The 14098-nt window shown below is 42.0% G+C and overlaps 1 protein-coding gene across 1 annotated transcript in view; it reads right to left on the bottom strand.

The window, feature by feature from the left end:
* Window positions 1–14098, bottom strand: part of itga1 (integrin, alpha 1) — a 193649-nt gene that overhangs the window by 27003 nt on the left and 152548 nt on the right. Inside the window, exons 20-23 of the mRNA XM_067985617.1 lie at window positions 9377–9462; window positions 8243–8378; window positions 2311–2391; window positions 775–851 (exon numbers count right to left, since the gene is read on the bottom strand). Of these exons, the coding sequence (XP_067841718.1) occupies window positions 775–851; window positions 2311–2391; window positions 8243–8378; window positions 9377–9462 (380 nt within the window). The remainder of the gene's footprint in view (window positions 1–774; window positions 852–2310; window positions 2392–8242; window positions 8379–9376; window positions 9463–14098) is intronic.

The following is a 14098-nucleotide window of genomic DNA, read 5'->3' as shown; positions in this document are numbered from 1 at the left end:
GATTCCAAAATTAATTTATTGTATATTAACTTAGAGTACCAGGTAAGGACATTTCAAATCAAGATACAACAATGAGACAAGTAATGGCTCAGTCAAATTTGCATCGACTCATTGTGGTTTTTATTTCATTTGACACAACTTTTGTTACGGCATTTGCTTAACTGGAGAATGAGTCCACCAAACTGATGCCAAAATGCAATGCACCAATTGATAAGAAGCTATCTAGTCACAAATGATCACCAGTCAGTTTGTCAACCAGTCGCGGAAGAATTGCACCAAGAGGCCTCGGTAGTACTGTGTGTAGAGAGAGTATTTTAGAAACAACTGTTTGTGTTTTCTCGACGGTTCCAGCCTGACCTGCTGAGTATCTCCATGTTTTCTGTTTTTGTTTGAGTACATTATGAGCTGTGTGATAGTCACACAATTGAAATTATTAAAATATTCATCAATTCTTACTTTACACTATATAAAACTTTGCATAGTCAATCTGATGTGTCTCATCTAAAAAAGTAAAAGTCCGTAGTTCCTACAGTGTCAAACCGGTACTGCTAGAACGTCACATTTTAAATCTTTGCATTGTAATATAATTTTTGTTCTTCTTTAAGGATCTCTTGAGTCCACATTCCTGTATGCATCGTTTATTAAATTAACATTGCTTATGTAATGGATTTTAACATGGTAACTCCTATCCTCAGTTCTGCATAATACTTTCTGCAATAATGTGACATTAAATTGAATCCAGTCTCTTCAAAATTATTAAGTGTTATTCTGTACCTTGCTGCCTCCAGGTGTAAGTGAATGTCACCAAGGAGATGAGAGGTATTGAATTCAAATTTCATCTTAAAAGAAACCTAAGAATGAGACAGAAGATAAAAGAGATAAAGCAGAAAGTTAATATACTAAAAAATAAAGCTAGGCAATGGTCATTCATTTTCATTAAACCTGTACATTTCTGATTGATCATAACCCCATCTATCACCTCTCAATCTCTTCTCTCTCCAGAAACTAGTATTGGTGCCTCTTGAACCTGCTAATGCACTTTGCTTCTGGTCTTCTCTGTTAACGTATTCTATTGTTCCATTATGCTCTGCATTTAAAAACAATTTCAGCTGATTTCTTGTCTTGCTCCCAATTTATTAATTTTTAACTTGCAGCCTTTTGTATTAGAAAATGGGAAACTGTTATTTGATATAATTCAAGTGATATGATCTGGAATGCACTGCCCGAGGGGGTGGTGGAGGCAGATTCAATCGTGGCCTTCAAAAGGGAACTGGATAAGTGCTTGAAAGGAAAAAAAATTGAAGGGTTACGGGGAAAGGGTGGGGGAGTGGGACTAGCTGGATTGCACTTGCATTGAGCCGGCACGGACTCGATGGGCCGAATGGCCTCCTTCCCTGCTGTAACCTTTCTATGATTCTATGATATGGGGATTGGGCAGGAAAGTGGAGATGAGGTTGAAGATCAACCATGATCTTATTGAATGGTGGAGCAGCCTCGAGGAGCTTTATGGCCTACTCCTGCTCCTATTTCTTATGTTCTTGTGTTCTTTTAAAGCAAAGTATCTAATAATTTGTTATCATTCCACTAGAAATAAACATGGCTTATTGTAAAATAAAGTATGCAAGTAATACATTTCTCTGTGGTTTTATATCCTTTGAATACCAGGCAATGATTCCTATTTCATTAACAATTGGAATTCAGGGCAAATTTTCTGTGCAAAACTAATCTGGGAATACCAGTGTAAATATTCTAAGTTCTCCAATCCTTTATCAGTGCAGAATAAACTCTCTCTGGGTGCTAATTAGAGGCAGAGCAGTCTACAATGATGGATTGCCACCATACTACATCAGGAGGGAGAAAGGTATATGCTATGTTCCTGAAAGACTGGAGATCAGAACATGCTATTGGTGATAAAGCACACACTCCACGTATGCAGTGAACACAAGCAGCACTATGATATCATGTGCATAAATTACATTATATAAAAAACACAGCCACTTAACCTGACAGTAAATTCATCCACAGAAGGACAACATAAGCAATGTCCAACTTTCTATTTTTCTTTAACAAAAATAAATCCAAAAAAGTTTTGACATAATCCAAATTTTGTGGTAACATGTAAAAATAACATCTATGAATTTAGTCAAATGCAGGCAAACAGCTGAACAATCAATGAACCAGGTGCTTGTTAACAAGAAAACATTCAAAAAGTGCTGGTGTTTCATTAAAACTGATCAGAATTATAATTCAAATGACTGTATTGTTTTTAAAAGAATAATGGCTTCTTCATCAAACCTGAACAGTTCCTACCTCTGCTCCAGGTGTAAGAAAGGGGTATCCCACTTTACATGTGACGTTGTTTGGTCCTGATGGCATGCAATCATCATTTTGCTTTAAAAAGAACAAAAAACAGGTTAATTCATTGATTTAACAGAATAATTGTATTAATTATGAAATAACACATCAGAATTGATTTTATGACTGTATATTTGCCTTCAATTTCCCCCTTCTGTTTTGTAAGTTCATGTTATTTTGTCCTTCACTTAAGGAATTCTCTATGCTACAGACTATTCCTCAGCCAGGAAGGTTGCCTGGCTACTTGTACCTAGGCATCTGCCTGTGCCATTCGGTATATGGACTGGACCATATGTGGGAATGTAAGCAGTTGCCTTCAGCAGTGACAAAGACCTGAAAGTTATTGCTATAGTCACATGGAAGTGATGGAACAAGTGTTGTTGGCATGCTGCGAACGAACCAGCCTTTAGCAAATACTTGTCATCACAACTTCTTTTCCTTCCTCTGGGGAACTGTCTTGCCTCTAGTTGGCATATCTCTCAGGTAGGCTTGACATTAAAAAAACACTTATCCAAGGTTGTCTGATATTTAGAGAAAATAAATAAAAGTCATATTCGGGTGTTAAATTGATTATTTCAGTGTATATATCCAGTGATTATTTGGAAAAAAAGAATTAATAATTCCTCTTCCAATCCTGTGTACATTATTTAGCACAATCTCATTTATGATCACTGGTGTGAAATTGAAAAATAATTTGCCATTTAGATTTTTGCAACTGTAGTATAAAAGCAGGGTCAACTCAGTCTACTGTCAATATGGACCTGAACATCAGGATGATACAGGTTCAATTCTATAAACTTAGGATGACCAGACAGAAGCCTGAATGGTATTGTTTGTTAATTTTTATACATTTTTTACAAAACAGAAGGATTGGCAAGTAAGGAATTCTTAGGGTAGAAGGCAAGGCCTCACTGGTTTCATACCTCAAATTTGAACTAATTATTCCCTTTCCTCCCACTTCTTGAATAGAATGGTTCAAATTTACAGCGTCTTACACACATTATTATTTCATTGTTACAATTATAATAAATGGCACCAGCACTAACATGGCAAGATTATAACTGAACACAAGGAGCTTAGCACCCTGTAAATTAATTTACTCCTAAAATGCTTCAGATGATTTTACATCAAGCAAGTAAATTAAGAATATTAGAACATAAGAGCATAAGAAATAGGAGCAGGAGTAGGCCATATGACCCCTCGAGCCTGCTCCGCCATTCAATAAGATCATGGCTGATCTTCTACCTCAACTCCACTTTCCCGCCTTATCCCCATATCCCTTGACGCCATTAGTGTCCAAATATCCATCGATCTCAGTCTTGACGACCGAGCATCCACAGCCCTCTGAGGTAGAGAATTCCAAAGATTCACAACCCTCTGAGTGAAGAAATTTTTCATCATCTCAGTCTTAAATGGCCCTTCCTTATCTTGAGACTATGACCCATAGTTCTAGACTCTCCAGTCAGAGGAAACAGCCTCTCAGCATCTATCCTGTCAAGCCCTCTTAAAGTTTCAATGAGATCACCTCTCATTCTTCTAAATTCCAGAGATAATAGGCCCATTCTACACAATCTCTCCTAATAGGACAACCCTTTCATCCCAGGGATCAATCTAGTGAACCTTCTTTGAACCCTTCTAAGGCAAGTATATCCTTCCTTAGGTAAGGAGACCAAAACTGAACCCAGTACTCTAGGTGCGGTCTCACCAGAGCCCTGTACAATTCCTTACTCTTATACTCCAACCGCCTTGCAATAAAGGCTAACATACTATTTGCCTTCCTGATTGCTTGCTGTACCTGCATGTTAACTTTCTGTGATTCATGTACAAGGATACCTTAATCCCTTTGACTACTAACATTTCTTAGAATCTCACCTTTTAAAAAATATTCTGCTTTTCTATTCTTTCTACCAAAGTGGATAATTCCACATTTCCCCACATTATATTCCATCTGCCACCTTCTTGCCCACTCACTTAACTTGTCTATATCCCTTTGCAGATTCTTTGGGGGTGACTTTAGGGGGCAATTGCAGCTGTGTTGGGGGTGGGGGGGGGCTCCGAAAATTGCAGAAATCCCGTTCGGGTTCAGAAGCCGGCTCCAACCTGCCAACTTCCGAGTTTCCCAGGGACCCACCTGTGCGCGCGCAGGTGACCCACAAATGGAATTCCTGCCGGCAATTAAAGCTGGCGGGATGACAATTAAAGAGCCAAATGCACCCCATTGAGGTACTTTACCTGTGACAGATGAAGTAATTAGAAAGATTTTTTTAACTTACCTGAGTGGTTTGCCCGCCGCTTCTGATTCACGCCTGGTGAAACAATTAATTTACTCCTAAAATGCTTCTGATGATTTTACATCAAGCAAGTAAATTAAGAATATTAGGACATAAGAGCATAACTCGGAAACTCGGAAGTTGGTGAAACCAGGCGTGAAGGGCCAGATCAGGCAAAAAGAAACTAAATAAATTAAATAAAAAACCAAGGAAGGAAGTGAAAATACTAAGTGAACCTACCTTTAAAACCTGCTCCGATCTTCGATGTCTCCCGCTCTGATGTCCCCCTCTTTGCCCCCTGATCTTCCCCCAATGTCCTCCTCTTTGCCCCCCTGATCTTCACCCAATGTCCCCCCTCTTCGCCCCCCTGATCTTTCCCCAATGTCCCCCTCTTCACCCCCCTGATCTTCCCCCAATGTCCCCCTCTTCACCCCCCGATCTTCCCCAAATGTCCCCCTCTTCACCCCCCGATCTTCCCCCAATGTCCTCCTCTTTGCCCCCCTGATCTTTCCTCAATGTCCCCATCTTTGCCCCCCGATCTTCCCCCAATGTCCCCCTCTTCGCCCCCCTGATCTTCCCCCAATGTCCCCCTCTTCGCCCCCCCCTGATCTTCCCCCAATGTCCCCCTCTTCACCCCCCGATCTTCCCCAAATGTCCCCCTCTTCACCCCCCGATCTTCCCCCAATGTCCTCCTCTTTGCCCCCCTGATCTTTCCTCAATGTCCCCCTCTTCGCCCCCCTGATCTTCCCCCAATGTCCCCCTCTTCGCCCCCCTGATCTTCCCCCAATCTCCCCCTCTTCGCCCCCCCTGATCTTCCCCCAATGTCCCCCTCTTCGCCCCCCTGATCTTCCCCCAATGTCCTCTTGCTCTTCCTCTCTCCCTCCACCCCCCAGTCTTCCCATCCAGCCTCCAATCTTCCATTCTCTCCCCCGATCTTCCAGTCCAGTCCCGCTCTCTTTCCTTCTCGTCCCCCCACCTAGTGTTGCAGCTCCTGACGGCAGCCAACCTGTCAATCCGGCTAGCTGCTGGGCGCGAAACCCAGAGAGGACGTTAATCACTATCAATCAACGTGTGATCGCGTTGGAAACAGTAAGTTTTGTTCATTCGGGTTTGCCACGTGCCCAATCGCCCCCCCCCCCACCCCCCGCTGCCAACCCGCCACCATTGTAAAATCGAGCCCTTTGTGTCCTCCTCACAGCTTACTTTTCCACCTAGCTTTGTATCGTCAGCAAACTTGGATACATTACATTTGATATATTTAAATATACAGTAAAAGGATTCTGCCAATTTGAATTACTTTGTCAGCACTTGATTTCTCTCCTTTGTTTCCAAATTGGTTAAACTAATTCAATTAATTACTTGTAAAATAAATCCCTGTAATATGATACTGAGTCTATTACTTACTGCTCACATCCCAGCCATTAACTCCATTTGACTCCAACCGAAATTATCATTCAGCTGTCCAAGAACTGTTTTCTAGACATCATGAGGCTGAAATTCCAAATTCCAAAGCTGATCTACCAGGGAAGTTATGGTTGGAAACTGGTGGAATCCCTGTGGAATTTCAGCTTTCATAAGCCTAGGTGACCATTGTTTGATTGCACCGTCTCCGGCTAATGCTGATCGAAAATATGAGCTTAAGCAAATCTAAAAATATCCTGAAAGAGGCAGCTCACTGACTGGAGATGAACAATAGACATGGAGGTGGCTACCCATTGCTTTCTGTGAAATCATCCATACCATTGAGATAGCATGTAAATGAAAAATAGTTGGAAAGGGATAGGGAAAAAAAAAACTAGCAATGAAAAAACATGAACAGAAGAGACTGGTGATGCAGGGGGTTAACACACCATCTTTTCACCTCGGGGATCTGTATTATAATCCTGTCCACATTGACATAAAAGCCTTCTTGTTATTGGCTGCAGGAGTCCTGAATGAAATTAATGGCTGTGGACCAAAAGTATAAAACTGACCATAATTTTGTACCAATTGACACTAAATTGTTAGTCTCAAGTCTGAAAGAGTAGTTGGTGTGCGAAATGAAAAGTTCATTCAAGGATAGTGCAGATCATCTTCTCAGATTGCAGATTAGATACATTATCTGGGCAGAGTAGAAGCATTTGCCCATATTAAACTTGACCTGGAAGTGGTTGGTGCTATCACCAAGTTCCAAAATCGAAATCTCTTCTCTTCCTCTCTGTGCTTTCCTCTTTTGCACTTTGTACAAAACCAATAATAGGTAAACACATGGCCCAAAGAACTCCACTGATATTGGTAGAATTCACAATATTTGTGATCATTTTTTCCAATCAATTATTGTATATATTTACACATTGTAATAAATAAGTTTTGTAGTTTAGCCTAAAATATATGGACTGCAGTGCTTTTCAGCCTATCGGAATAATGGAGATTAAGGTGGGCATCCTGAATATCTTTCCAGGGTCCTGTAACTCAGATAAAGAGGTTTTTTTTTAAAGAGAACGAAAGGGGGAGCAACAAAGGGAGCTCAGGCTGGTCAGACAGTACTGGAGGCACATGGCACCCACTCATTTATAACTCTAGATAAGACTGAACAGTTTGAGGCACTCCTACCGCTACTCGGGCCAGCAGCAGTGTTTAGAGAGGCCGTGGTTTACAAAGGAAGTCATCATTGAGTTATGTCACAACCTGCAACCTATCCTATCTCACAACTCCATCATTGGCTCAGCACTGCCAGTAGCTGTAAAGGTCACAACACCCCTGAAATTTAATGCTATGGGTTCACTGCAGGCTGCCACTAGGCACGTCAATAATATTTGATAGACCTGCCGACCGAGAAGACGGCCATTGTTAAGCAGTTATCGGACTGATTAAAGAAGCTACTTTGCATTCTGGAGGTTGTAATCTGTTCATAGGGCTGAGTCTGCAATGAGGTGAATTTCCTCTGAATTTCTTCCGCTCAGTCCCCGTAAAGAAAGAACTTGCGTTTATATAGCATCTTTAACAACCTCGGGATGTCCCAAAGCACTTTACAGCCAATGAAGTACTTTTGAAGCATAGCCACTGTTGTAATGTAGGAAATGCTCCTGACGCTTCCTACCTCTCGACACTACTCCTCTGCTTGCACAATAAGGCATCCAACAGAAGAGAGCAAATTAGAACGTGAGGAGGGCTCTGCAACTATAAACCTTTGAGTGCCTTTAAGGCCACCTTTAAAATCCTTTGCATTGAAAGCAGAGAGGGAGTGATGCCATCTCCAAGCTGAAGGTCAACATCATTCTTCCCATGTTCTTTTTTCTGCCTCCTCACTCACGGTCACTCAGATATACATTCGAGTACAACACAGTGACACACAGTGTATTGCCATGTAAGTAATATTTGAAGTGGAATCATGCAGCTAACATTCTAACATACCCCCTCTTTTGTTTCTGTCAGTAATCAGAGAATTTACCAGCAGCTAAACAAAATTGGCAGATGAGACATTCTTTCTTATGGGTCTTGGATCTAATTGGTCCCTGCTAAGCACATGATAGATAATATCATGTCATTACCATGGCCCAATAGGAAAGCAAGTAGGACCTCTACATTCATTTGCACAAACACAGAATGTTTTATTAGTAAGACTGGTGTTCCCTTACCTCAACTCCAGTGAAATAGATATTTTTAGAGAAGGTCACAGCTATTCTCGAGTTGTAGGCATTTTCCTTTTGGTTTATTAATTTAATCGTCAGACTGAATTTTTTCTGATTGGGTTGGACGATGTAAGGATGCATGCTGTAAACATGAATTTAAGATCAGTATTTGTTATTTTGAGCTGATGTAGAAATACTATTTTTCAATGAGAAACTGAAGCAAAGGGGAAAGGCTCACAGTGTAGGATAAGATCACGCTTGAAAAGAATAGTGGGTTTATTGTCTTCAGCTCAGCTATGTGAGAAATTTTTTTTATTGTGAGCATAATGTGAGAAAACCTGTTTATACTCGCATGAACCATTTTGCTTACAATAGTAACCACAGAAGAATATACCCATAGGAATGAAGTCGAGATAAATCAAGGAGCAGTAATTAGATTATGTTAAGCTTAAGGTTTATAAGCCTAAAGATTGTAGGAGGATGGAAAGACCAAATAAGGTAAGGCATTCCACAATTTTGAAGTCTTGGGAAATAATTATAATGCGTCTTGATTTCAACACTGTGATTGTAGAAGATGAAGATTAGGTCAGACAGCATATTTGGAGCTTAGGAATAACAATAAAGAAAAGTTCAGAGGAGTAATAACCATAGAAGTGTTGATAAAATTGAGAGGAATAAGAAAGCTTTGACAGCGATGGGGAGTTTGAAGGCTAGAATTGAGAGAGAAATTGTCTATCAAATGATAAGCTTTTACTTGTATTCTGTCCAGAAGAGCAGGAAAAGCTTCTCTAGATATAGGAAAAGATATTCATGTCTTGGAAGGACTTGAGCTTTATAGAGAGTTAAGAGTTGTTGTGTGGGGAAAAAAACGGTTTGGTACCAAAGAGGAAACTGAGCTTCTTGAAGGCAGCTTTCACAATGGAGGAGAAGTTGCTTTTGAGGTCAGGAGATATCGAGGCTATGAATGTCAATATGTGAAGAAGGACTTAGAGTGAAGCAATTAAAGGCAAGTGGAGGTAACCGTTGGTTAGACTTGTGAGAAAAATAAAGAAACTGTGGCTTCTAAGAAATAAAAGAAGCATAATTTTCATTACCTCAACAAAAGGCACAGAGGAGATCAAAAGTAATAAACCTTATTACCTGTTACCGTTCAAGTCTGCCTGGGCACTAAGTGTCAGGTCATTGATGCACTCCTCATCTTCTCCGCAATCTTTTGTGAAAGATACCTGGTGGAGCACATTTATAATAACACCATTAGAGAATATATTAGTGGACTAAGTCACACTGATTGAAAAGTTGCTTAGTGAGGAAGAGACTCTTTCGTCCTGAGGTGTGAGAAGTTGCTTGGACTAGCTACATCTGAGCAACAACTGCAGGTTTTTCAGTTTATCCGTATAGACAGGTCACTGCAGTGAAGCAGAACTCTGAACACAAAGACGTGCACTTTCGTAATAAGCTCACGTTACAGATAGTGGGTTCTGTCACATTTCAAATCATAAAAATGTCTATATATATTTTTTAATATCTATTTATGAAATGTGTCTGGTCACTATTAATCTATTTTACTCCAGGCTTAGAATTTCTGGCTTGAGACATTTTTTACGCGTGACTAGAAATTGCATTTTGGGGAAAACCGTTTCCACATGCGGCATGTCTACAGATTGCTGCAATGAGCTTACTTGACCTCAAAGTGTTAATACTTTTGATTTGAAAAGAAGTAAAAACCACTTAACGCAGACAGCTAGCTTTCTCCTGAAAACAATGTGGCTAAAAATTTGCAAAGCTTCTGGCATACTCTTGAATGGCTGGGAATTCGCCCAGGACCCTGATATGCTGGGTTCTGATCTTATGTCGGAGATTCGGTGGGCTTTGCAAGGGTCTAGTTTCTGCCCTATCTTTACAACGCCAATGGAGTAGGATGGGGTGCGAACTCTCAATGCCGGGAGTTCCCATATCCCCAACCTCACAGGAACCCGGTGTTTCATTGGCGGCGGTACGCGTGGTCTCCAGGCTGCAGAATAAAGGTCTCCTGTTAGGAATCATCCCGATCAGCTGTGTAAGCCTATAAGCTGTACTTTAAGTAGATAAATCACCCGGTCCGGATGGGATGCATCCTTGGTTGCTGAGGGAAGTAAGGGAAATTGCAAAGGTACTGGCCATAATCTTCCAAACATCCGTAGATACGGGTGCGGTGCCAGAGGACTGGAGAATTGAAAATGTTACACACTTGTTCAAAAAAGGGTGTAAGGATAAACCCAGCAACCATAGGCCAGTCAGATTACCCTTAGTGGTGGGGAAACTTTTAGAAACGATAATCTGGGACAGAATTAACAGTCACTTGGACGAGGGTGGATTGATTAGGGAAAGCTAGCTCGGATTTGTTAAAGGCAAATCGTGTTTAACTAACCCGATAGAGTTTTTTGATGAGGTAACAGACAGGGTAGATGAGGGAAATGCAGTTGATGTGTATACGGACTTTCAAAAGGCTTTTGATAAAGTGCCGGATGGTAGGTTTATCATTAAGATTGCGGCACATGGAATAAAGGGGGCAGTAGCAACATGGATACAGAATTGGCTAAGTGACAGGAAACAGAGAGTAGTGGTGAATGGTTGTTTCTTGGACTGGAGGGAAGTGTACACTGGTGTTCCCCAGGGGTCAGTGCTGGGACCACTGCTTTTCTTGATATATATTAATGACTTGGACTTGGGTGTACAGGGCACAATTAAAAAAATTGCAGACAACACAAAACTTGGAAGGGTAGTAAACATTGAGGAGGATAGTGATAGACTTCAAGAGAATATAGCAGGCTGGTGGCATGGGCAAACACGTGGCAGATGAAATTTAATGCAGAAAAATGCAAATTGATACATTTTGGTAGGAAGAACGAGGAGAGGCAATATAAACTAGACGGCACAACTTTAAAAGGGGTACAGGAACAGAGAGATCTGGGGTATATGTGCACAAATCGTTGAAGGTGGCAGGGAAGGTTGAGAAAGTGATTAAAAGAGCATATGGGATCCTGGGCTTTATAAATAGAGGCATAGAGTACAAAAGCATGGAAGTCATGATGAACCTTTATAAAACACCGGTTCAGTCACAACTGGAGTATTGTGTTCAGTTCTGGGTACCGCACTTTAGTAAAGGTGTGAAGGCCTTAGTGAGGGTGCAGAAGAGATTTACTAGAATGATTCCTGGGATGAGGGACTTTAGTTAGCGTGGATAGACTGGAGAAGCTGGGGTTGTTCTCCTTGGAACAGAGAAGGTTGTGAGGAGATTTGATAGAGGTGTTCAAAATCATGAAGGGTCTGGACAGAGTAGATAGAGAGAAACTGTTCCCATTGGTGGAAGGGTCAAGGGCCAGAGGACATAGATTTAAGGTGATTGGCAAAAGAACCAAAGGTGACCTGAGGTAAAACCTTTTTACACAGCTAGTGGTTAGGATCTGGAATGCACTGCTCGAGGGGGTGGTGGAGGCAGATTCAATCATGGCCTTCAAAAGGGAATTGGATACGTACTTGAAAGGAAAAAATCTGCAGGGCTATGGGGAAAGGACGGGGGAAAGGGACTAGCTGGATTGCTCTTGCATAGAGACGGCGCGGACTCGATGGGCCGAATGGCCTCCTTCCGTGCTGTAATCTTTCTATGATTCTATGATTCTCCCAAAGGGTAACCTTTTGACATTTTAGGAGTGTTTGATTTAGCAGTATATGTTTTGGATGCACAAAGGACAATACAAATTAACAACTATATGGCAACAACAGCCATACCCAATTACATAAAATTAATTGACATGGAACCAGCTCTAAAGAAAGAAAGACTTGCATTTACACAACACATTTTGTGACCTCAGGACGTCCCAAAGTGCTTTACAACCAATGAAGTACTTTTGAAGTGTAGTGACTGTTGTAATGTAGGGAAAGCTCAATCTACAAAGTGTATTCAGTCCATTTCACAAGCATGTAAACGACCTAGTGTAACTAGTAAAAGAAAGTGACAGGGAAATAGTGCCCAGTATTTGTGTTTCTATGTATATTAGGTGTTAACACTTCACTATAATTTCTTTGCAGTTATACAAAGCTGACAAACTTATTGTCTAGAAAACGAATAAGAAAGAATGTTACTGTGGAACAGGAGAGGAGTAATTTCAATGTGTAGTACTTTGATTTGAGTTATTTCACTAAAGTTCTTTTCAATACTCTCCAATTGATCAGAGAAATCTTGCCTTTAATCTCCTCCTCCAGCTTGATGGAGACTTCAGTGTAAAGTTCTGTTTGAGCACTCCTAGAGAAATGTCTTGTTCGATGGAAGTGTATCAAGAAAACGCATGCATTCAATTTATGATTTTTCATCCAGTAAAATTAATGGACAGAACATGGGCATTTACAGTGGGCTCTGTCAGTGGGCAGTTCCGCTGATTTAAGGTTGTGGGTTCAAGCCCCAATCCAGGACTTCAGCATAATCTAGGCTGACCTCAGGGAGAAATTTTAACCCCCCCATGACAGGCAGGAGAGGGTCGGGGTGGGAGAGGGGTGGTGGTTAAATTGCTAAAAATGGGAAACCCGCTGCGAACTTGCCTACTTCTGGTTTAACAGCGGCGGGTTGGGGAACGGCCAAGTAACCAGCTCTGGAGAGGTGGGTCCGTGATTATAATATTTAAATGAGGCTGCGTTTCTCAGATTTTGGCAGTCATTTAAATTTAACGCTGGCCGGCTGGGTTTCCCGGGGCTCGGGAAATCCAACAGCTGAAGGGAGGTGGGAGCTGCCAGCTTCAGCAGATAAGTCCTTTCCCAGCACTTCTTTTGGGCGAAGAGGAGCAGGCGTGCTTTCCCTGACCTCCCCAAGTAAACCTGCCGTGATCACCCCCTCCCCATGATCGGCTGGCACTCCCCAGCGATGTCTCCCCCCCAGCACCACACCACGATCTCTGCTCCCACCTACTCTCCTCGCTGCCACGGTTCGAGCCCCCACCCCCCACATCACTCCCGATCTTCTCGATTGTCTGGGACTGTCCCCAGTGGTCCCTGGCAGCGGCCGGCCTCTCAATCTGAAACGGAGTAAAAAAATTCTAATTTTAAACCTAAGAAAGGATCTACTTGCCATAGAGGGAGTGCAACGAAGGTTCACCAGACTGATTTCTGGGATGGCAGGACTGTTGTATGCGGAGAGATTGGGTCAACTAGGCCGGTATTCACTCGAATTTAGAAGAATGAGAGGGGATCTCATTGAAACGTATAAAATTCTGACAGGGCTAGACAGACTGGATGCAGGGAGGATGTTCCCCTGGCTGGGGGGTCTAGAACGAGGGGTCAGTCTCAGGATACGGGGTAGGACATTTAGGACTGAGATGAGGAGGAATTTCTTCACTCAGGGGTGGTGAACCTGTGGAATTCTCTACACAGAAGGCTGTGGAGACCAAGGCACTGAATATATTTAAGGAGATAGATAGGTTTCTAGACACAAAAGGCATCAAGGGGCATGGGGAGACAGCGGGAATATGGTATTGAGATAGAGGATCAGCCATGATCATATCGAATGGAGGAGCAGGCTCGAAGGGCCGAATGGCCTACTCCTGCACCTATTTTCTATGTTTCTATGTAATGAGGTTCTGCTATTAAATTTGGCTGGACCTTCACCTTCCCAGTATTTCTGGGTTTCCCAGTCACTGACACATGTCCCCATTCCCTCCCTGCCTATATCGGGGCCTCATTGCAGTACTGAGGAAGTGCTGCATTTTCAGAGGCACTGTCTTTCAGAATAGATGTTAACACAAGGCCTGCCTGCCTGGTCAGGTGGATGTAAAAGATCCCATGGCAGTCCTTGAAGGAGTAAGGGAGTTCTCATTGTATCCTGGCCAACATTTA

Source organism: Heptranchias perlo, chromosome 1, assembly GCF_035084215.1.
Source record: "Heptranchias perlo isolate sHepPer1 chromosome 1, sHepPer1.hap1, whole genome shotgun sequence".
In the NCBI taxonomy this organism is placed as follows: domain Eukaryota; kingdom Metazoa; phylum Chordata; class Chondrichthyes; order Hexanchiformes; family Hexanchidae; genus Heptranchias; species Heptranchias perlo.
Note: the sequence above shows the minus strand (reverse complement) of the source record. Positions and strands in the feature narration are given on the sequence as shown.